Source organism: Vicugna pacos, chromosome 10 (genome assembly GCF_048564905.1).
Source record: "Vicugna pacos chromosome 10, VicPac4, whole genome shotgun sequence".
NCBI classification, from domain to species: Eukaryota; Metazoa; Chordata; class Mammalia; order Artiodactyla; family Camelidae; genus Vicugna; species Vicugna pacos.
Window position 1 is genome coordinate 68,737,872 of NC_132996.1, and position 21,262 is coordinate 68,759,133.

General features: G+C 55.6%; 1 protein-coding gene across 3 annotated transcripts; it reads left to right on the forward strand.

The window, feature by feature from the left end:
• Positions 1-129: 129 nt before the first annotated feature.
• Positions 130-20,685, forward strand: FRMD8 (FERM domain containing 8). 3 transcript variants are annotated; one of them, XM_072970283.1, is made up of 11 exons: positions 130-267; positions 629-713; positions 2,160-2,327; positions 5,763-5,864; positions 6,213-6,271; positions 6,400-6,566; positions 8,602-8,826; positions 10,742-10,865; positions 11,795-11,938; positions 16,293-16,500; positions 18,902-20,685. In XM_072970283.1, exons 2-11 carry the CDS (start codon positions 629-631, stop codon positions 19,018-19,020), a joined length of 1,401 nt encoding a protein of 466 aa, XP_072826384.1. In that variant the 5' UTR covers positions 130-267; the 3' UTR covers positions 19,021-20,685. The 3 variants fall into 3 exon arrangements, with proteins under 3 accessions (XP_072826384.1, XP_072826385.1, XP_072826386.1); XM_072970284.1 differs by having other exon boundaries at positions 187-311; XM_072970285.1 differs by lacking the exon at positions 130-267 and adding an exon at positions 329-449.
• The last annotated feature ends 577 nt before the right edge of the window (positions 20,686-21,262 follow it).

Below are 21,262 nucleotides of genomic sequence, written 5' to 3' on the forward strand. Positions count from 1 at the left end.
TGCAGCAGCCAGAAGCGGGAAGCGTGAGGCCAGGACGTCACGGTCATGCGCGGGCCCGCGGGGATGGAGTCAAGTGCGCGGGCTCCAGGCAGCGCGCGTGCGCGGCAGTCCAGGGCTCCAATTGGCACCCGCGGGCCGGGGAGGCGTGGCCGTGCGCGCCCCGCTTCCTCCGCCTCAGCTTCCGCGTCGCAGACCCCGGAGCTGGAACCCGAGCAGGATCCCTAGTCCCGGTTGGCTGTGGGGCGGGAGCGGCAGCCCGGGGCCAAGGTCAGGGCAGGAACCTGGGCTGAGGCTGCAAGCACTGTGTCCCTGTGAGCGCCGCGAAGCCCTATGCGGGCCCCCGCCCGGGACGGGGGTGCGCCGTGCGGTGCCTGAGCATCCCAGCGAGCGGAGCTTGACCCCTCTCCTGACCACCACGGCCCTACCCGCTCCTCCAGCCCTGACCTCCAGTAGGCTGAGAACCCTCAGCCCCCCACCCCGCTAGTCTGCACACCAGTGCCGCCAGCCCTGGTTGTTCACCTTCACAGATCAACTCGGGACCCCTCCCTTCCTCAGTGAGAGCTTGAAGGGCTCCAGCACCCCCATCCCTGGACCCTCCAGTAACTGCTTTTTCTCTTTCCCTCTACAGATGGACGGGACAGAAGGCAATGCTGGGCAGCCTGCCCCCGCTGATCGATCCCATAGAAGCAGTGTGTCTTCCGTAGGAGCCCGAGGTGAGTCCCTGTCCCCAGTCCCCTCCTTGCCATTCCCTTCTAGGGCCCAAGCCCTAAGGAAGTGGCCCTGGCTTGTCATCTCTTTAATTAAAGAGAATCTTATTTATTAGTTAACAAAGTATTTTGAGGTGTGGAAAAGTGACAGGTCAATCAGGACCTGGGATCTGTCACTGCAAGTTGAGTACTTTTCTTCAATCTAACTTGTTTCCTCACTTGTAAAATTTTACCTAACCATGAAATTCAAGCGAAATCTCCTGAATGAAAGAGGATACATTCACTTTCTTTGTTTGTTAAGTGGCCTTTTGAAAACAAGGATCATCATCTACATTTTATAGGAAGGAAACTGGGCCCTAGAGAGGTTAAGTCATAGGATACTGGAGACTTCACTGCCCCAGATTTCCCTGCCTGAAAAGTGAATCTGAATTTCAGCCTCTAGGATATTATTTTATGATCTCTGAAGAAAGTAGCTCTTAGAGCAGAACAGTCTAGGGATCTCCCAAAGCGCGTTTACCTATATGAATAATAAACTATGCCTTTGCTTTTCATAGGCTTCACCTCATTTGATTCACAGCCACTCTGTGAGGAGAGGGGTATTAGCCCTACTCTGCACGTGAGGCAACTGACACACTGACTTGCTGAAGTCAACTAGATAGGCCAGGCTCGGATTGGGACCCGAGCATATCCACCTCCAGGCTCAGTGCTCCCCCCCTGTACCTGCAGGCCCAGCGATAGAGATTTGAATCTGGCTGCTCTTCCAAGGGTCTCCCTTTGGCTCTAGGCTTCAGACAGGCACCTCACAGGCTGTCACAATGGAACACTCAACTTTCTGGGTTGTATTTCTCCTACCTGTTCAAGGCTGTCCTGAAAGGCCATAGTGTGAGTCCTGAAGCTTGAGGAGTCCTAAGGAAGCTGAGCCCTGGAACTTGTTTTACCCTAGGGTGGCTTTGAGAATCCACTGTTCCCATGTTAGCTTGGGCCAGAGAGAGACAGCGGCCTACCGAAGGATAACAGTGGATTACTAGCCCTCCCCCACTCCCTGCTTGATATACTAACTGCTGTGACCTCAGGATAGGTTCAGCCTGTCTCTGCCTCAGTCCCTCCTGTGGTATGTTCTCCTTCAGGGGAGAAACACACCAGAGTCCTTGGGGCTGCCAGGGGACTGTGTAGAGGGGCAGTGGCCAGCCCTAATTTGAACCTGTGGGATTAAGGTGGGGCTAGGCTGCTCCCTGGGCCAGAGTTGCTGGGCTTCTGGGTGATTTGAGGGTCTCCAGTAAGTCCTAACAGACAGCACTTTTCACAGGATCCTTTGGGGATGCTGGGGCTCTGCCTTTGGCATGTAGCCTTGGTCACCCCAAGGGGTGTAGGGTTGGGTAGTGGAGGGTGCCTTGTTGGCATGCCTGTGCCTGGGCAGTGGGCCCAGCTGACCCTGCCTGGCCTCCACTGCAGCAGCTGATGTGCTGGTGTACCTGGCGGATGACAAGATGGTGCCCCTGGCTGTGGAGAACCTGCCCTCACTCAGTGCCCACGAGCTGCATCGTGCTGTCCGTGAGGTCCTGCAGCTCCCGGACATCGCCCTGGATGCCTTCGCCCTCTGGCTCGCCTCGCCGCTGCTGGGTAAGGCTTAGCAGTGAGAAGCCTAGGCCGGAGGGTTGGAAGGGCTCTGACCAGTGGGAAAGATGGGACAGCTACCAGAACCTCTGGCCACTATACATTAGGGAAAGGGGGAACTTGTGTATATCCAGGAGCCATCCATGGCTTTCAGGACCCAGAGACCTGAGAGGGTGCCTGGCCCGTTGCTCCCACCTCCTTTCTTTCTGGTGAGACAGAGGAGGGGCTGAGCCTGCCCCTCAGCCTCAGTGCTCCTGGACCTGAGTGTCAGGAGGAGCAGGGAAGGGGACCATGTTCACTGAACACGTGTTCTGTGCCACAGCCTGAGCTGACATTTTACAAGCAGAACTTTACCTTATCCTCATGGCCCAGCCTGGTTTTCAGATGAAGAAATTGAGGTTTGGAGTGGTGGGACCAGTGAGTGGTAGGACCAAAATCAGAAGGGCAGCCTGGGTGGCCCCCAACCAGCCTCTTTGAACTGTGTCCTGCTCTGTCGGGCCACGGAGGAAGGTGGGACCTGGCCCAGGAAGCAGCCTCCCCTGAGGATGAGACTCTCCCTGAGGGTGGGGAGGGCAGGATAATTGGAAACCCAACTTCTCTGCAGGGCGCCTCCAGCCCTGCCTGGTTTCTGGCCAGTGATCACCCTGCCATGCCCTTTCAGGCTGAGATCCCAAGGCAGGGGTGGCATGGGAGTCAAGGCAGTGGAGGGGGGTCTGCAGAATCTCAGACCTGGGGGACAGGGAGGGCGAGGTGCTCCCTGGGATCTCAGAGCCATTAGCTTGCTAGCTTGGACAGGGAGGGGGCCAGGGGAGAGGATGCCTCAGCTCGTGCGGGGGCCAGGCATGTTTTCTGAGCCTAAATAGTCTCCTCCCTTATAGAGGAATAGGGCAAGAAGGGAGTAGCTGGCTTGGTGGGAGAGGCTTGCCTGTCTCCCCACCCCCACCCACCAGTGGGAGCTTCCTGCCCAGCTGCTGTTCTTGCCCACCCGCTTCCTGCTGACCGGTCTCTTTTGGCCGCTCCCCACCCAGCTCAGCTGCCCCTCCTTACCCCTTCTGGCTGTTGGTCAGGACTGTCGGCCCCTTGGCTTGTTCTTGGGAAAGCTGGCCGAGGGGGTGAGGTGGGGTGGGGTGGTTTCATGTGTCCGGCCCCTGCCCTACCTCAGGCTCCCTGTCCTTGCAGTTGGGCAGCTTGTTTCTTCTCCCACTCCCTACTCGTCACATTCCTGCTCCCCCTTTGCAAGAATATGAATGGGTTGCCTGTGTGGCCGGTGGGTCACCCTGGGGCACTGCGCTGTCCAGGAGGCCCCAGCACAGAGTCAGCACCCACTTTGTTCCCAGGCCGGGTTCAGGAGGCTGAAAGGCCACTTCAGCTTTGACTTGGAACTCTTGGCCCCACACCACCCCCAGAGTGGGTGAAGCAGTGACAGATGCCCTGGGGCCGTGAGGCAGGGAGGGGGTACCGTCTGCTGGAGCCGCCCTTCAAGCTGGGTGTTCGGGAAAGTTTGACCTTCTCAGTGCCATTGTTGCTCTACATGGAACAGGGCTCCCAGGATTGTCAGTCTCGTTTGGGTGGCAGCTTCCAGGCAGGAAGGCCCTGTCTGGAAGTGTGGGACTGCAGGGTCAGCGTAATCCCGTCCTGACAACGGGAGTCCTCTAAGCTGCTGGGACCCAGGGTTTAAGGCTGGTTGGGGCTGGGCCATTGGCAGAAGGAAGGAACACTTGTCCCACACCCGCCTCCCCTACAGTGTCCCAGGGGTCCCAGCTAGCCAGTTACCTCATTCATCTCACCAGTATGTGCAGAGCACCCCCGCCTTGTGCTGGGCAGAGATCCAGATGCTAGGGGTCTGGTGGGGAACGAGACTGGTGTCCCTGCCCTCAGAGGACTCGAGGTCTAGTGTGGTACGAGAGTCGGGAGACTCGGCAGGCGGAGCCAGTGATTCTGGTGGCCTCAGGCACTGTCCCTTTTTGGGCTTTGTTTTCCCATCTGTAAAGTGGGTGATCCTCACACCCTCCCAACCCTGGAGTCCTGTGAGTGTCCAGATGGAGAGAGCGCACAAATGGCAGTGTCCCCTCCTGGGAGTGGTTAGGCAAGGAGGGTGGCAGGTGGTGGCCAAGGATCTTGGTTAGAAATGAGGACTACTGGGAAATATGGATCAGAAAAATGATGGAAGAAAGGGGTGTGAGGAAGATGAATGCCGGGGTTGGATGGAAGAGGCAATAGGCAGGGAGGAAGGCCAGTTTGGAGGCTGTGGCTACTGTTTTGGGCTAAGGTCAGAGTCCAAATGGAAGCTCAAAAAACAGAGATGAGGACCATTGGCATCAGGCTGGCAGGACGAAGGGCTTGTCCCTCTGATGGCAGGGGTAAGGGGGTAGGTGTAGCTGGTACAAGGCGTGGATATTGCCTTCCCCCCTCCTGCACCCCCAGCAGCTATCCTCATTCATCACCTGATGGGCTTGGAATTGGTCTCAGACTCTCAAAGACCAGGGGCACTGGTCCTTGAGATGAAACCACTTTCTTGTTCCTGGCCTAAGGTGTTGAGTCTGGGGCTGGCTGACAGCCCAGAGACGAGGGGCTGCAAGTGGTGCACTCAGTCCTGGCTCTCACTGTCTAGTGGGGGCAGAGACAGTGAGGTGACATCAGATAGTGGTAAACGCTGTAACAGCAACCAAAAAGAGGGTGCAGTTGTTGTGATAAGTGACAGGAAGGGGCTGCCTTAGTTAGGGGTCGGGGGAATGTGATCCCTGAAGCTAGCCAGCCGTATGAGGATCTGGGGAAGGCTGTTGGAGGCAGGAGTAACTGCCTGTGCAAAGGCCCTGAGGCACAAACTAGCAGGGACTGTTCAAGCAATTGAAGAGGGCTGGCATGGCAGGAGCAGAGTGGGAGAGGGAGTGAGAAGGAAATACAGTGGAGCAGCCGGATGGCATGGGGCCTGGAGGCCATGGAGGCAGAGAGCTTGGAGGTCAGCTGGAGTCCCCAGGGGAGATGCTGGGGTGGGGGCTGGAAAGGGAGAGGCCCAGGCAATGCCAGAAGAAGGGGTGAACAGTCCCTTGGGCCTTTGAGCCTCAGTAACCAGTTTTGGGCTCTACTTCCTAATGCAGTACTGGGACCATCTGTGCCGCAACCCCCAGCACCTTCCATCCAGCCCACCCGGGCACTGTAGCGGATAGTCAGAGGCTGGCTCTGTCTCGACCCTGACCCCCTTTCACTTGCTGTGTGACTTTGGACAAGCATCTTAACCTCTCTGAGCCTTGTTTTTCCCTGTGGATGAAATGAGGGTAAGGTTCTTGCAGGGCAAATGCCATTAACCATTTGAAGTAGTCTGAATGCTTTGGACCTCCTTCAGCTAACATTGGCTACAGCTGCCGTGGTTGCTGCTGCTGTCAGCGGGCGGCATTTGCACTGGTCAGGGGCTTCATGGCCACTTCCTGTCTCGTCCCTCAGAGGTGCAGCTGAAGCCCAAGCACCAGCCCTACAAGCTGGGCCGCCAGTGGCCAGAACTGCTGCTGCGATTCACTGACGCTCCGGACGACGACGTGGCCATGGGTCAGTGCTGCCACCTGTGTGTCGCTGTCTCCAGGGCCCACCACGGTCTAGAGTGTGGACTCCCAGCCCAGCCAGGCCTCCCTTGGCAGGTGGAGCTGCCCTGGCTGAGGAGCAGACCCGGCATCTCCCCCAGGGGAGGAAGTGATCCCTTAGGGGAGCCCAGGAGAAGGTGGGCTGGGGAGGCAGCGGGCACATGGAGATAGGTCAGGACTCCCAGCCTCTGGATAGCCCTCGGGTTTTCTGAGTCATGATGAGGAGGCTTGGGGACTGGAGACTGGGCCAGTCCAGGGAGAGGGCAGAGCTGGCTGCACAGGGTGGCCAGGCAGTGATTCCCTCCTCTCTCCCCAGATGAGCCCTCCCTGCAGTTCCGAAGGAATGTGTTTTTCCCAAAACGGAGGGAGCTCCAGGTGAGGAGTGAGCCCCAGGCAGTACCACCAGGTCTAGTGCCCTGTGTCCAGCCTCCCTCCTCCCTCGGCCCCTGGACACTGGTGCCCGACTCAGCTGAGCAGCCCCTCCCTGCCACACCGGCCCGTAGATCCGTGACGAGGAGGTCCTGCGGCTGCTCTATGAGGAGGCCAAGGGCAACGTGCTGGCCGCTCGGTACCCGTGCGACGTGGAGGACTGCGAGGCCCTGGGCGCCCTGGTGTGCCGCGTGCAGCTCGGGCCCTACCAGCCTGGCCAGCCCACGGCCTGTGCCCTGAGGTGAGGGTCAGCGCGACCCAAGGCAGGGGCCCGAGGTGGGGAGGGTTGCCCCAGAATTCTACTTACGTGTGGTCTTGCCAGGCTCTGGAGTCAGGAGGCCTGAGCCCAGGGCTGGCCCTGATGCTGTGTGACTTTGGGTGAGTCACCCCAGCTCTCTGAATCTCCTTTTCCTCATCTGCTCTGGGCTGAGGGGCCTGGGCAGTGGGAGACGGGTGAAGTGACTCCTGTGAAAGGACCCCCCATTGTGCGTGAGCATGGATCCCCAGCCTCTGCCTGAGGTTAAGAGGCAGTTAGGCTTGTTCTTTTGGGGGTCACAGCCAGGGACTGAGCAAATATGAACTCCCAGTCGCCAGTGATAGTCTAGCTTAGTCCTGAACTCCAGGGACAAGGCCCCATTTCCCGGATGCTCCAGCATGCCGGCTTTGCGCTTCCCACCCCCTCTCTCGAGAAGCCGTGCTCTTTGCTATGTGGATTGGCAGAACCTGGGGCCGTGATGATTGAGTCTGCTCTGGAAGCAGACCAGGCCCTTCTCTGACCTCCACAGACGATGATCCAGAGGCTTAGCGGTAATTCCAAAGAGGATGAACTCTCAGCACAGCCTGTTTCTGGACCCAGGGCTCCCCAACCGTCCCTCCCAGGTGCAGGTGTGCTGGGGGAAAGGATGCGCAGAGACAGGGCCTTGTGCCGGGTGACTGACAAGTCACCATCCTGGGCTCGGGAGCCTGAGGGCTCCCAGCTGAGCTGGCGTGAGGCTGGCGGCTGTAGAAATCCTGGCTCTTGTGATGGGCATATCTGTTCCTATTGCAAGTGAAGCAAACCCAGCTCAGACTGTTTGGATTTGAGGGATTTTGTCAAGTAATGAACAAGTCTAGGGTGGTTGTGTTGGGTCCCTCCCCAGATCCTGTGCCCTCTGTGCCAGCTCGCACGTAGGCAGGCTCTGGCCTCGTGGTGGCCACAATATTTGCCCATTGGTAAGGAGAGGCCTCATCACTCATGTGACTAGAGTCCTGAGACTCATCTAACCACTGGTGGCTGGGCCCAGGTCCACCCAAAGGAGGCAGAGTGGCCAGGGTGCTGATTGGCTGAGGCCTCGGGCCGTGAGCCTGCAAGGACCCCATGGACTGGAGTGGGAAGGTGGGATTTCCAAATGACGATTGGGAGCTGTCGCTGGAAGCAGGGGTGTGTAGGACAAATGATGAAAATGTCCAGGGTACCCCTGTGCGCCCCTCCTTGTGCTGCCCTGTGGCTGGGCCTCTCTGGGCCAGCACAGGCTCCTTCCCTGCATCAGTCCTGCCACAGGGCTGGCCACGTCTCCCCTCCACCTGAGGTGTTGGTCCTCCAGAAGCCCCGGCAGGGACCCCTCCTTTCTTCAGTGAAAATGACAAGCTCGGTGGTATTTGCCTGGCGCCCACCACATACCTACCGGGCACATACTAGTGCCCTTCCACGTGAGTAGGGATTTGTGTCCTTATTTTACACATGGAGAAACTGAGGCTTGGAGAGGGCGCTCATGGCTTGTAGACTGGACTCCAGCTGCGGCTCACCTGGAAGGGCTGGTGCATGGCCACGTAGTCACTGGGCTGCCTGAGAGGAGAAACAGTGTGGTCACACCAAGGTTCTTTCCTACCCTGTGTGTGTGTGATTGAAAATGCTCATTTCTTCATGAACCTGGGCTGATGGGTTGGTGGTTGGTGGGGTTTTATATCCCTGTTTGGCAGAACAAAGCTTTGATAGCTCTAGGTCACTTGTACCAGTTTTTGGTTGTGACATCTCCACTAGTTCAGAAATCCAGACCTTCCTGACTCGGACATGAACGTTGCTCTGAAACCCTCCAGCCAGACTGGTTCTGGGGTGGGTCTGGTTTCGGCTCTTCTCTCGGTCTCCTGACTTCAGGCCTCTTGCCGACCAGGCATATTGCTGGGATGTCCAGGGCTTCCCCTGCCCTTTCCATGCCCTGGAGACCTGGACACCTCTGGCCAGCCCACAGGCATGGGCGCGTCCTCATGCCAGGCCACCCACCTTCCTTCCTCCACAGGGAGAAGCTGGACTCCTTCCTCCCTGCCCACCTCTGTAAGCGGGGCCACGGGCTCTTCGCCGCCCTCCGGGGCCGGAGCACCAAGGCTGGGACGGGCGAGCAGGGCCTGCTGGACGCCTTCCGCCGGGTGAAGGAAACGGCTAGCGGGGACAGCGAGCCCGAGGCTTCCCTGAGCCCCTACTACCGCGCCTACCTCCTCAAGTGCCACGAGCTGCCCTTCTACGGGTGAGCAGCTCCCCGGCTGCAACCACGACCCCGGGTGCCCGGTCCCTCCCCTGCGCCTGCCTCCCGCTGGGCTCTGTCCTCACGCGAGATGTGTCTAGATGCCAGCACCTCTGGCCCCGCAGGTCCCAAGCCAGACACTCATCTTCCCCCTCCCCTGTCACGGGCCAGGAACCCCCACAGGTCCTCTCTTTCCTCCTGCCATGGCCATGTGGTCCACGGACCCCCTCTTTGGTGAGCTCGCTCACTTATGCAGGCATATCTAGCCAGTAGCTCTTGTGTACCTACTATGTGCCAGCACTCTAGGTGCCAGAGACACCTCAATGAGCAAAAGAGACTCATCCCTGCCCCTGAAGCCACCATTCTAGCGGCAAGAGAGACAGCAATAGAAGTAGAGGACTGACCCGTGAGGACAGTGACAATACTCCAAACGATGCTGTGGCTCAGCCTGGTGGCAGTAACGCAGGAGGGGAGACAAGGTCAGATTCCAGGGCTGTTGAGGGGGGAGTGGAAGGAGCTTGCTAGATGTGTGGTAGAACTGGAGGAGAGCAGGCGGAGAGGACTCCGCGTTTCCAGCCCGAGCAGCTGGAGGGTGGCGTTGGCATCAGCCGAGACCAGCAGTGCGGTGCAGCAGGTCGGGGAAGATCCAGGGCTTGTCCTTGGATGTGAGGATTTTGAGACGTTCGCCAGATACCCAGGTGGTAATTCCAGGTAGGTTTCTGAGTCTGGAGTTGGGTAGCTGGTGAGTCATTAGCATGTGGGTGCTGTTTGAAACTAGGAGCCCCAAGAGATGACCAAGAAGGTGAGTGTGGACCAGACAGAGCAGGACCCCAGCCAGCAAGGCCAGAGGGTCTCTACCAGCCCAGCAAAGGGAGGTGTTGAGGAGGAGGGAGTGACCAAGCCTCAGGAGCTGCTGTTTCAAGGTCCAGTTTAACATGTCCTGTGTGGCTGATAGTTGACCTTGGCTCCAGAATCATGGAGGTGGCAGAGGGTGAAGGAGAGAGAGAAAGAGGGTCGGAGACAGTGGGTGCCACCAGCTTGTTGAGGGAGCTGTGCTGTAAGATGGAGCCCAGGGAGGAGCAGCAGCGTGGCTGCAGGCGGCACGAGGTCTCTGGTTCTGTGGCAGACGAGGTGCGTGTGTGCGGACAGCCAGGATCCAGTAGAGAGTGAAAAACTGATGTGAGGGCAGGGAGTGGCCGTTCTTCTGTTTCTTCGGTCTCCTCAGTGGAGTGGGAGTCCCAGCCCTGAGCCTGTGGGAGCCTCCCCGGAGGGGGACTGCTGCTCTTAGAAACTGAAGGTGGGGCGTGCTGGTTTCAGTCCCATCCTTGGGCCTGCAGGATTTAACGAGGGCTCTGGCTTAGCCAAGTGCAAGGGGGCGAGGGGCCCGGGCCGCGGGAGGCGTGGAAGAGGACGTGGCGGGGCAGGAGGGAGACGGTGGCAGCTCAGTGGGGGGACGTTCCAGGGCCGCTGCACGCTTTCCCCTTCTCCATGTCAAGTGCTTCCCTGCCTGGGCAGCTCCTGGGGGACAGCGGGCAGTGAGGCTCTCACAGCCTCCAGCAGCCTCAGCCCCTGAGTCCGTGGGCTCCTAGCCATTCCCCAAACATGACTTGCTCTGTCCCACACCTGTTCATGCTTTTCCCTCTGCCCGCAGTTCCCACCCTCCTCTGCTACCCATTCTTCCTCCTGTCTGTTCAAACCCTGCCATCCCACTGATCAGCTCAGATGCCACCATCTCCACGAAGCCTCCCTCAGTTTCTCCGTTCCCTGGAGTGGGTTTCCAATTAACCGTCAGTGACTCAAACAGCTTAATTTTCTCAGTGCCTGGGACGGCCTGGCCAGAGCATTCACTGCAGGGTGAACCTGGGCTATCTGTTCTTCGTGCTGGAGGGGACAGGCTAATGCCAGTCTCCCTCCCCAGGTGTGCCTTCTTCCACGGCGAGATTGACAAGCCAGCCCAGGGCTTTTTGCACCGGGGTGGTCGAAAGCCAGTGTCTGTGGCCATCAGTCTGGAGGGCGTGCATGTCATCGACAGCAGGGAGAAGGTACCTCCAGCTCCTCCAGGTTGGGACCTGGAGGGGGGTGAGGGGGGCTCAGTGGAGAGGAAGGGAGTGGGATTCTCACCCAGGCCTTCCTGGCTCCCTCAGGCCTGTGGTTGGCCTTGGGGCAGGGTGGGTGGTCTGTCTGGCCTCCCTCCCTCCTATGTCCCTTCGGCTTCCACTTGTCATCCTGGGGGCTTCCCCGGGTCTGCTGTGTGTCATCCTCTCTGCCCAGCATGCTAGGCAGGAGGGTGGCCAGGACAGGGGAAGGCTGCAGCTAGTAGAGGGAATCTGGCAGGGCCTGGCTGCTTCGGCCAGCCAGTGGCTGGAGACTAGCTGGTGGTTTTCCAGAAGCCCCACAACCAGGTGCCCTCCTGGCTGTCTGAGTCCTGCGCCTCCTCCTCCTGTACTTGGCGCTGGCTATCTCAACCAGCTGTGTGGAAGTGGTGTCAGCAGCCTACCCTGCGGGGCAGCTTCTCTGCACCCGGGCAGGAGTCCCTCCTAAGCCAGCAGAAAACTTTGGGGAGACTTCTGGTCCCAGAGAGGGATCCCAGCCATTCCTGGGCAGCCATACCCCAACATACTGGGCTCACCTTGGCCTCCTGCTGAGATGCTACCCAGCTGATCTCAGGGGAAAGGTCTCTGCTCCCTACATGCCTCTTTCCCCGTCACTGCCCCAGCTGTCAGGGGCTTGACTCACTGGTGAGAAGTGCTATGGGTTAGGGGTTCTCAGCCTCCCTGGACCATAGCCCCCTTTAGGGGTCTGAATGAAGCAGGGATTCCTCTCCCAAGAGAAACTCACACATGAATTTAGGCTCAGCCTTGAAGGTAAATAGCCTGGCCAGGTGTCTCTTCTCGGTGATGCCCCAGTGGGATGGGGCAGGTAGCAGGCCTCTGCCCAGGGGAGTCCAAGCTCTGTCTCTCTCTCTGGTCAGCATGTCCTGCTGGGCCTGCGCTTCCAGGAGCTGTCGTGGGACCACACCTCCCCCGAGGAGGAGGAGTCTGTCCTGTGGCTGGAGTTCGATGGGGACAATGAGGGCACACCGGTCAACAAGCTTCTCAAGATCTATTCCAAGCAGGTAGTGTGGGTGTTGGCTGCACTAGGGGTTGGGGTGAGGGAGGGGGAGGGTGGGCTCAGGGAGTCCTAGACAATTGGAGGCTCCAGGCTGGCTGGCAAGGAGGTGAGAGGGCTGCTGAGGGCCCGGGACCCGGAACCTGACTCCTGCTGACCAGGAGCCACCCCTGCGAGTTTGGAAGGCCTGGTCAGGAGGTGGGACAGTGGCTGGTGGAGGGGCGCCAGCGCTGTGAGACCAGCCTGCACTGGCTCCCAGTGATGAGCAGGCATGGAAGGGGTGAGGCCCCTGGTGCCTTTGTTCCGCCCTCCTTCCCTTCAGCACCCCATCTTCCCACCCGAGCCTCCACCCCCGCCCCCTCTCACTGAGCAGGCAGATGCACTCCAGGGACTCCCTGTGAAAGCACCCATCCCCTTCTGCTACCACCTTGGCCCCTAGACCCTCCGTGGCCACACTTCGTCCTTTGCTCTCTCCTGCCTCCCTCCCCAGCCCTACACCTGCTGCTCCAACCCAAACCCCTGGGGCTCTGTCACCCAGCGCACGGGTGCCTGTCCTGTCTCCTCTGTAGCTTCCTGCACACCCCTCTCCTGGCCCTGCAGTGACTCCTCCTGCCTCCCCCCACCACCGCTTGGCTGCCTTCCCCGGCCTCCCCAGGGGGTTCTCTCCCTGTCTTAGCACTTCCTTTCCTCTGGGCTTTGACTAATTGGCTGTCCCCACTTCCCTGCTGGTGACTTCATAAGTTTTACATCACTGGTCTAGGCCTCTTTTTTAAGTTAACTTTTTATTGAATTATACATTCAGGAAAGTGCCCAAATCCTAAGCATATAGCTCAACAAATTTCCCCCAAAGAAACCCACATAGCACCCTTCAGATTAAGAAAGACTCTTCAAGCCCCTCCCAGCCCTGTGTCCCGTCAGGGGCGCCCCCATCCTGACTTGTGTCACCCAGAGACCTTCTGCTGGGTTTGGAGCCTTACAGCAGCGGTTCCAGTTGTTCCGCACAGCATGTTCTGTTCCGTCCGGTTTCTCCGCTCAGCCCTGTGTCCCTGAGCTCTGTCCCCACTGTGGGTGGCAGCCCTTTGAACTTTCACGCGGCTCTCTGGTGTTACTGCCGTGAATTTGCCAGTCTTGGCGTTTGCACTCATTGCTGACTGCTGACGGGCACTTGGGTCTCCAGTTCAGGACTCTGGCAGACGATGCTGCGTGATCAGGGTCCTGCGTGTTCCCTGTGCCCGCATCTGGGTCCCTACCCAGGAGTGGACAGGCTGGGTCACAGGCAGGCACGGCTAGGCTGCTGCCAGTTTGCACCAGGGCGCTCGCCAGCGGTGGACGGGCGCTAGCTGCCCCACACCCTCCCCAACGGTTGGTGGTGTCAGTCTTCATTCAGCCACTCTGGTGGGCGAGTGGGAGTATCTCATATGTCTTTACTTTGTTGTCAGCTTAGTAAGAGGTATAATTTATGATAAAATGAAGCCATTTAAAGAGTGAGTTTTTTGTTTTCTTTTTGTTTTTTTTGCTGCATTTTAATTTTATTTTTTTGGTGGGAATAATTAGGTATATTTAATTATTTTTTGATGGAGGTACTGGGGATTGAACCCAGGACCTCATGCATGCTACACACACACTCTGCCACTGAGCTACACCCTCCCCCAAAAGTGAATGTTGACACGTTCGCGCACCCTCCTAACGACCGCCACCAACGCAAGCTTTGGAGCCGCTTATGTGCCGCCATGTATCTTCCTAGAGGCGAAATGTCTGTTCACATCTTTTGCCCATTTTTTTACTGGCATTATTTCCATCACCCCCAAATCTCTGTGTGTTTTAATTGGCATTTCCCCCTCCCGACTAATGAGGTGGAGCCCTTTTATGTATGTATGCGCTGTTTCTTTGGGGTTATCTTCTTCTTTTTTTTTTTTTATTGTTTTGTACATGTCTCTTCTGGCTTCAGGCTCATCTCTTCACCTACTACTTAACATCTCCCCCAAGCTATCCCTAGAGTTTTGCTTGCTCTAGAATGTCATGTAAACACGTTTATCATATTTATGCAAGACAAAGGGAGACATATGTCTACACACAGACGTCTACTCAGATGTTCATAGCAGCTTCATTTGTCATGAGCAAAGAATTGGAAACAACCCAAAAGTCCATCAAGTGTTGCGTAGATAAATAGATACTGGTCCAGCCATACAGCGTATATACTGTATGCAGCCTTTGCAGCCTGACCTCTTTCACTAAGATTCGGGCGTCTGAGATTCATCCACATTTCATGGTATGACGGCTTGTTCTTTTGATTGTTGACTAGTGTTCCATGGTGTGGCTGCACTACAGGTCAGCTCTTCTCCCACTGAAGCATGCTTGGGTTGTTTCCCATTTGTGAATAAAGGTGCTCTAAACATTTATCTATCATGTGGGCACATGCCTTCATTTCTCTTGTGTAAACACCTAGGAGTGGGATTGCTGGACTGTCTGATAAACATATGATCAGCTTTTCTAGAAACTACCACACAGTTTTCCAGAGTGACTGAGCCGTTTTGCCGTCCCACCAGCAGAGACTGAGAGTTCCAGTTGCTCTGCATCCTCGCCCAGCACTGGTCTTGTCAGTTTTTGTTTGTTTGCCATTCTATAACTGCAGGGTAATGCTAGGTCGTGGTGGCTTCAATTTGCATTTTCATAATGACTGATGGTGTTGATCATCCTTCTGTATGTTTATTTGCTACCCATAGGTCTTCTTTGATGGAATGGCTGTTCAAATCATTTGTCCAATTTCTTAATTGGGTTATTTGTTTTCTTACGGAGCTGTGGGAGTTCATTATACATTCTGCATACCAATCTCTTATCAAATATGTGTTTTTGCAAATGGTTTCTTTCAGTCTGTAACTTTACTTTTTATTTTCTTAAAAATGTCTTTTGAAGAGATGGTTTTAAGTCTTCTCTTCCATTTATTTGTTATCTCCATTTTATTTGTCTTTGATTTCTTTCACTAACATTTTGTGGTTTTCAGCATACAAATCTTGTACATCTTTTATTACATTTATCCCTTCTTTGGGGGGGGAGGTGCTACCAGAGATGGTACTATTTTTAATTTCCATTTTCAGTTGTTCACTGTGGTATATAGAAATGCAGTTGATTTTGTTATTCATATATCCTTATCTTCTGTAACCCTGTTAAACCCACTAGTTCTAGTAGTTTTTTGCGGATTCTTTGGGATTTTCTCTGTGGACAGCTATGTTGTCTCCAAATAGAGACAGGTGCATTCTAACTTTCCAGTCTGTATCTTGCCTGACAGTGTCCCTTCTGAACCCCGTACAGTGGTGAGTAGGTGTGAGCAGATATCCTTGACGTGAGGGAAAAGTGTTCATTCAGTCTTGCTCTAAATGTGGTGTTAGCTGTGCATTTTTCATAGATGCCCTTCATCAGGTTAAGGGAGTTCCCTTCTGTTTCTAGTTTGCTGAGTTTTATCCTGAATGGATAAATGCAGTTAAGGTACAAGCCTCCCTGAACCTCAGAAGCATCAGATGGTGTTAGCGGAACTCAGAGGGCTTCCCTGTTGTGCCTGTAGCTCAGGGCTCGTCCCCACCAGCTGCCCAACTGCCTGCCTGCTGGCCGCCCACGGGCCCTTACAGCTTGGTGGCATTCCCTCGGAGAGGAGAGGGGGCAGCCGTGGAGCCCAGGATGCTGGCTCTCCCTCCTGGGCCCACATTTCCTGCCCGCTCCCCTTCCGTAAGGGTGGGTTATGTTGCTCTGGAGAGACTCAGGCCGCACCATTGGGCGGGTGGGCGCCGGCCACCCCCTTGGACTCTGACCCTGCTCCCCAGTGGATTTTCTTCTTGGGGACACGAGGCAGGCATTGTGTCCCCTGCCTGCAGCAGGGCCGGCACCTAATGAACGCGTGCTGCCTTGGGGACGCCCCCTGCTGTCAGCTTTCTGTTGGTGGGTGTGCCTGCCCTGCCGTCCTGTCATGTGGTGCACAGACATTGAGTCACATCCGCTTTGATGTCAGCACGCATAATGTTTCAAGTCTGGTGAGAAGGCGTCACTTATGGAGAATGTGCTCAGAGGGAGCCACCCATCTCACCCCGGTGACCTCACCACCCCCTCCTCTGTGGCCTCCTGCAGATTCTTCTCTCAGCCCTGAGAGCACAGAGAGCTCTGCCTGGGCCCTCCCCTCCCTCCTGCTCCCCGCTTGGCCTGTGCCCTCTAACTAGAATGTTCCTTTCCCACCCGTGTCTGACTTCTGAAGTCACCTCAGAGGGCAGGTGAGGGGGCTGCGTTCATCTCGCTCTGCAGCAGGTGTGGAGAGGTGGCCTGGGCTGTGGCTCACCCCTCGGGTCTCCTCAAGCCGGCCCCTTCCACCTCCCCAGGCCGAACTGATGAGCAGCCTCATTGAGTACTGCATCGAGCTGAACCAGGTTGCCACGGAGCCCGCAGCCCCCCAAGAGAGTGCGTCTGGCCCCACCTTGGCCCCTGGCCCCTCCCCATCCCCTACTCAGCGCCCCCAGCTGCGGAGGCAGGGCAGCGTGGTGTGCAGTCGGATCCAGCATCTCTCCACCATCGACTACGTGGAGGAGGGTGAGTGACTCCTTTGTGATTACACACGCATCTCCATGCACACCCACACGCCACGGGGAGCTCCAGAGGGTCGGGAGGTAGCAGCAGTTACAAACCTGGTGGTTTAACCTCCAGCTGACAGGACCTGGCTGAGAGGCTGAGGGCTGGGCACGAGTGTCACATCTTCTGAGCTCTGTGATAGGAGAGTTGGAGGCCTTTGGGGTCCCAGTAGTAAGAGCCCTTTTCTGTCCCTTCTCACTGCCGCATCCACAGATGTGTCCAGGTGTGGAAAATGAGAAACTACCCATGACTGTTGTGTGGGTACAGGCCCACACCCTGTGGAATCAGTGCAACTGGTAAAGCTGCCACACCCTCATGCAGTGTGGTGTCTTGGATCAGGTCCCAGAAGAGACGGCAGACATGTGGATGAACAGGTGAAATCCCAAAGTCTGCAGCTTAGTTAATAAAGCCGAACCAGTGTTCATTCCTTAGCTGTGACAAACGGACTGTGGTCATAGACGATGCTAACATAGGAGAAGCTCGTGAGGATACACAGGAACTCCTTGTATTATCTTTGCAACTTTACTGTGAATCTAGAATTATTCCAAAATTTTAAAAAAATTGTTTTTTTCCAAACAGCAAAATGTTCACAAAATAACACCAAGTAGAAAAATCAGGTAATAGGACAGCAGCGTGGGACCACGTCCACAAGCAGGGAGAGACCCCGTGTGGGGACGGATGCTGTAACTTTTACTTTTTTCCTTTGTGCTTCTTTGTAGCCTTTAAATTTTTTACAGCAAGCACGTCATTTTTATAATCAGAAAAAGCGAAATGATCTTTCTCTGACATACTTGTTTCCAGCATTGCCATCTTCCTTGAGCTCAGTCCCAATTCCCCGACCCCCTGTTGTTGGACGTTACGGTTACAGTTCACCCTTGAACAGCACCAGTTTGAACTGTGCGGACCCGCTTATCTGCGGACCTTTTTCGACAGTGAACACTGTAGTACTACCTGATCTTCAGACGCAGGGGAAGCCCGGGCACACGGAGGGCCAACCATAAGTTACTCACAGATTTTTGATTGCGCAGAGGGTTGGCGCCCCAATCCCCTCATTGTTCAAGGCCAATGTGCTTCTAGTTCTCAGCTACTACAAACAACATACCTGTCTCTAAATCCCTCCCTGGAATCTGAACTGTTTCCTCTAAATAAATCCCTAGAAATGGGGTTGCTGGGTCAAAGGGTGTGCCCACCCTACCCCTCCCAGGAGAGAAGAAGGCACTTTCCTTCCGCACCCTCACCCACGATGAGAGAGAATTTGTTTCAGTTGGTGTTTGGATACTGGTGAAGCTGGACCATTTTTACATGCTTGATCACTTATAGTTTCTTCACGTGTTACTATTCTTTTCTGTTGCCTGTTTTTCTTTTGTAGCTTGAGTTTTTAAATTAACATCTTACATAAATATGGTATACTTGTTATAATTAATGAACCAGTGTGACACAGTGTTATTAACTAACATCCTTAGTTTTAACCAAACATCCGTTTCCAGTCCCAGGGTCCCATCCAGGACACCACACTACATGTCGTTGTCCTGTCTTCTTAGGCTCCTTCTGGCTGTGACAGTTTCTCAGACTTTCCTTGTTTTTGACGACCTTGACAGTCTTGAGGAACACTGGCCCAGGGTATTGTAGGATGCCCCTTTATTGGAATTTGTCTTAACATTTTTCTCATTTTTAGATGGGACTGTGGGTCTTTGTGAGGAAGGTCACAGAAGTAAAGTTCCATTTTTATCACCTCATATCAGAGGTGCATTATCAACATGATTTATGACTGTTGATTTTGACCTTAATCACGTGGCTTGAAATTTTTAACTCAAAAGAACTCTTACCTCATTGAGGCTCACCTTTAGCCAGTAGTCCATGTTACAGGTATTTTTGTGGTTTCAGTCTGCTCTTTTTTTTTTTTAATTGAATTATAGTTGACACACAATATCTTATACATTGTAATATATATAGTGACTGGACACATCAACATAGTGATTTAATATTTTTATATGTTCCAAAATGATCGCCAGGATATCTGGCTACCATCTGTCACCATCCAGGGTTACTGCAATATTATCGACCACGTTCCCAATGCTGTATGTTACATCCCCGTGACTCATTTTATAGCTGGAAGTTTGTACCTCTCTGGGCTCTTCCTGAACAGATTTGGACACTGCAGTAGGCCCAATATCAAACACAGACCCTGACCACCTCCGATTTGGGAGGCTGGCCACATGCCACACTCATCCTGTCACTGGTGGAAGACTTGGAGAGGGGACTGAGGCTCACAAAGTTGTCAGGAGTGGAGGGGGCAGCTCCCCCTGGGGCTGGTCCCTCGTGGGGGCCCTCCCCTCAGTGCATCACTTTTGTTCCCTGACAGGCGAGCAGATCAAACGGGTGAAACCCAAGCGCACCACGTCCTTCTTCAGCCGGCAGCTCTCCCTGAGCCAGGGGAGCTACACCGTGGTGCGGCCCACAGACAGCCTGGAGCAGGGCTGAGGGCAGCTGTGCCAGGCAGGAGGGCACAGGGGAAGCCCCGGCCCTGGCCCAGCACCATCCTCCCTAGTGGGCAGTGTTGCGGGGGAAGGATGCCTCAGTGTGTGGAGAGGTGACCTCTGTGCCTGGGGCGCTACCCGGGCTGGGCCGTGCAGCGCTGGCTGGGGGCTGCCGCCGGTCCCTCTTACAGCCTGCCTGCCTTCCCCCTGGACTCTGCGCCCCACTGCTGTCTCAGGACCAGTCTGACTCAGCTCCTGCCACCGAGGGACTCACCTTTGTGCCCCTCTCAAGATGGACAGTATCCCCTGCTCAGAAGTCCCCAGTGGCCGCAGGTGGCTGAGGAACAGGGCTCGGGACGCTCAGGAATAGTGTGTCTTTGGTCTTTTCCTGGGACTTTGGTGACCACGTCCCCGCATTCCTTCTGCCGCATGCCAGCCCACGCCGGCAGGCTGGGACATGGCCCTGTAGGGAGCAGGAAGGGGCCTCCCTGGGTTGAACCACACAAGAAACAGAGAAGGCGAGCCCCCACCAAGCCCTCCCTGGCTGGCTGGATCTGGAGGGCCTCCCATGCCCCTCACTCAGGCCTCTCTTGCAGGCAGGAGAGATTCTGTCCAGAAGGAAAGTATGCTTGTTAATCTTTGGTAATGTCACTGTGCTGGGTGGTGGCTGTCCCTTGGACCAGCAAGCCCAGCAGATCCATACTCCATACCCTGAGAAGATCCCAAGCCCCTTTGGCCTTCAGGTTTTAGTTTTGATCTTTTTTCACCTGCTTTGGTTCCATGAAGCCTGTGACCTCTGGGGCAACTCAAGAGAATGCCCCTACTGACCTCGGAGCTGCTGACTCTCCTTCCCAGATGGCACCAAGGTTTCACCTGGCCTGACCCTGGGGGCCGGCCCAGGCACGAGCGAGTGACAGGAGTGGTCTCCTCTTTTCCCTGGGACCTTGTAGGGAGGCTGGATGTGGCTGGGGTGTGGCTCTTCCCCAGCTGCACCCTCCTCCTCTTCCCAGAAGAGCTAGCCTGGAAGAGGGCCTGCCAGCCCTCAGGCTCCTCCATGGTGGGTCCCTGGCTCTTGTGGGCACTTCCCGGGACTTTCCACAAGAGAGAGGCAGGGCCAGCTCAGCACAGGCTTTGCTTTGTCTTTCCTTCCGATCGGGGAATGTGGGAGAAGAAATGTGAACCTCTTGTCTCCAGATGTCAAGTTCCCTCACCTCCTCCTCCCTCTGGTGACCCTTGAACACTCCAGATGTTTTGAGGTGGGCTTGCCTTCTGGCAGCAGGGACTTTGTTTTTTGTCATAATAAATAGGTGTCTCCAGTCTTCTGGAGTGTCCCAGCCAGAGGACATCCTGTCTCTCCTGGAGTCCCTCAACCTCACTGGCTCCCAGCCCTCTGGCTCTGTCATCCCACTCACTGTTTTGATGTCAGGTGAATTCTTGTCTGGTGGGTTAAGGGGCCTGAGGGAGTGTGTGTGTGTGTGTTTGTCCGTCCACGTACACAGATTACTTGTTGACTCTTCAGCCTCTTTTTCCTTTTCTCTAAGCATCCATTGTGCCTTAACCTTTTCTGCCTGCTCTTTGGGACAAAGCAGTATTTTACTAAATGCCTTTTGAATATTCTTATTCTTTTGTATCATGTGACTTATTATTAATAAAATCAGTTTCCAGCAAACTTTGGGGTGGTTTATGATATGAAATAATAAGAGTGTGTTCCTTACAGCCTGGGGGTCGACTGTAGGCTGTGTGTTTGCTTTTTATTAAATACGCATCAAGGGATGCAGCCCACCGGGCTTGCCAAGCTAGACAAGAACCCAGATGAAGTTTTTCAGTCTTGGTGGTTAGTCAGGGATTCCCAGAGCAGGAAGGTCCAGGAGGGGTTTTGAGGTTCACAGTGGGAACCAAGGGGTGGCTCTGCAGGGAGACAGGGGTACAAGGAGCTGGAAGTGGGTGGGGTAGAGCCTTTGTTCCTCTCCCTCGAACCTAACTGGTCTGGGCTGTTGGACCCTGTGCTACCAGTTTCCTCCACATGCCCTGGGGTTGGGGCCCAGGGCCCAGTCTGGACACCAGTGCCTCAGGAGGGAGGCCAGAGAACCAAGAAAGCCTGGGTGATTCTCCTGCCAGCCCTGAGATCTCGTGCCCTGGGCCTGGCCAGGAGGCCATCTGTTTCCCACAGGCCCTGTTGGGGGCAGGAAGGCATCAGACCCACCCTTCGGAGCACCAGGAGCCCCACAGGAAGCAGCAGTGATAAC

Excerpts from the sequence above, each read along its gene's own strand:
- FRMD8 (XM_072970283.1), top strand. The coding sequence starts at position 629 with ATGGACGGGACAGAAGGCAATGCTGGGCAGCCTGCCCCCGCTGATCGA. Across the intron at positions 10,866-11,794 it reads TCATCGACAGCAGGGAGAAG|CATGTCCTGCTGGGCCTGCG; the intron begins GTACCTCCAGCT and ends CTCTCTGGTCAG. Across the intron at positions 11,939-16,292 it reads TCAAGATCTATTCCAAGCAG|GCCGAACTGATGAGCAGCCT; the intron begins GTAGTGTGGGTG and ends CCACCTCCCCAG.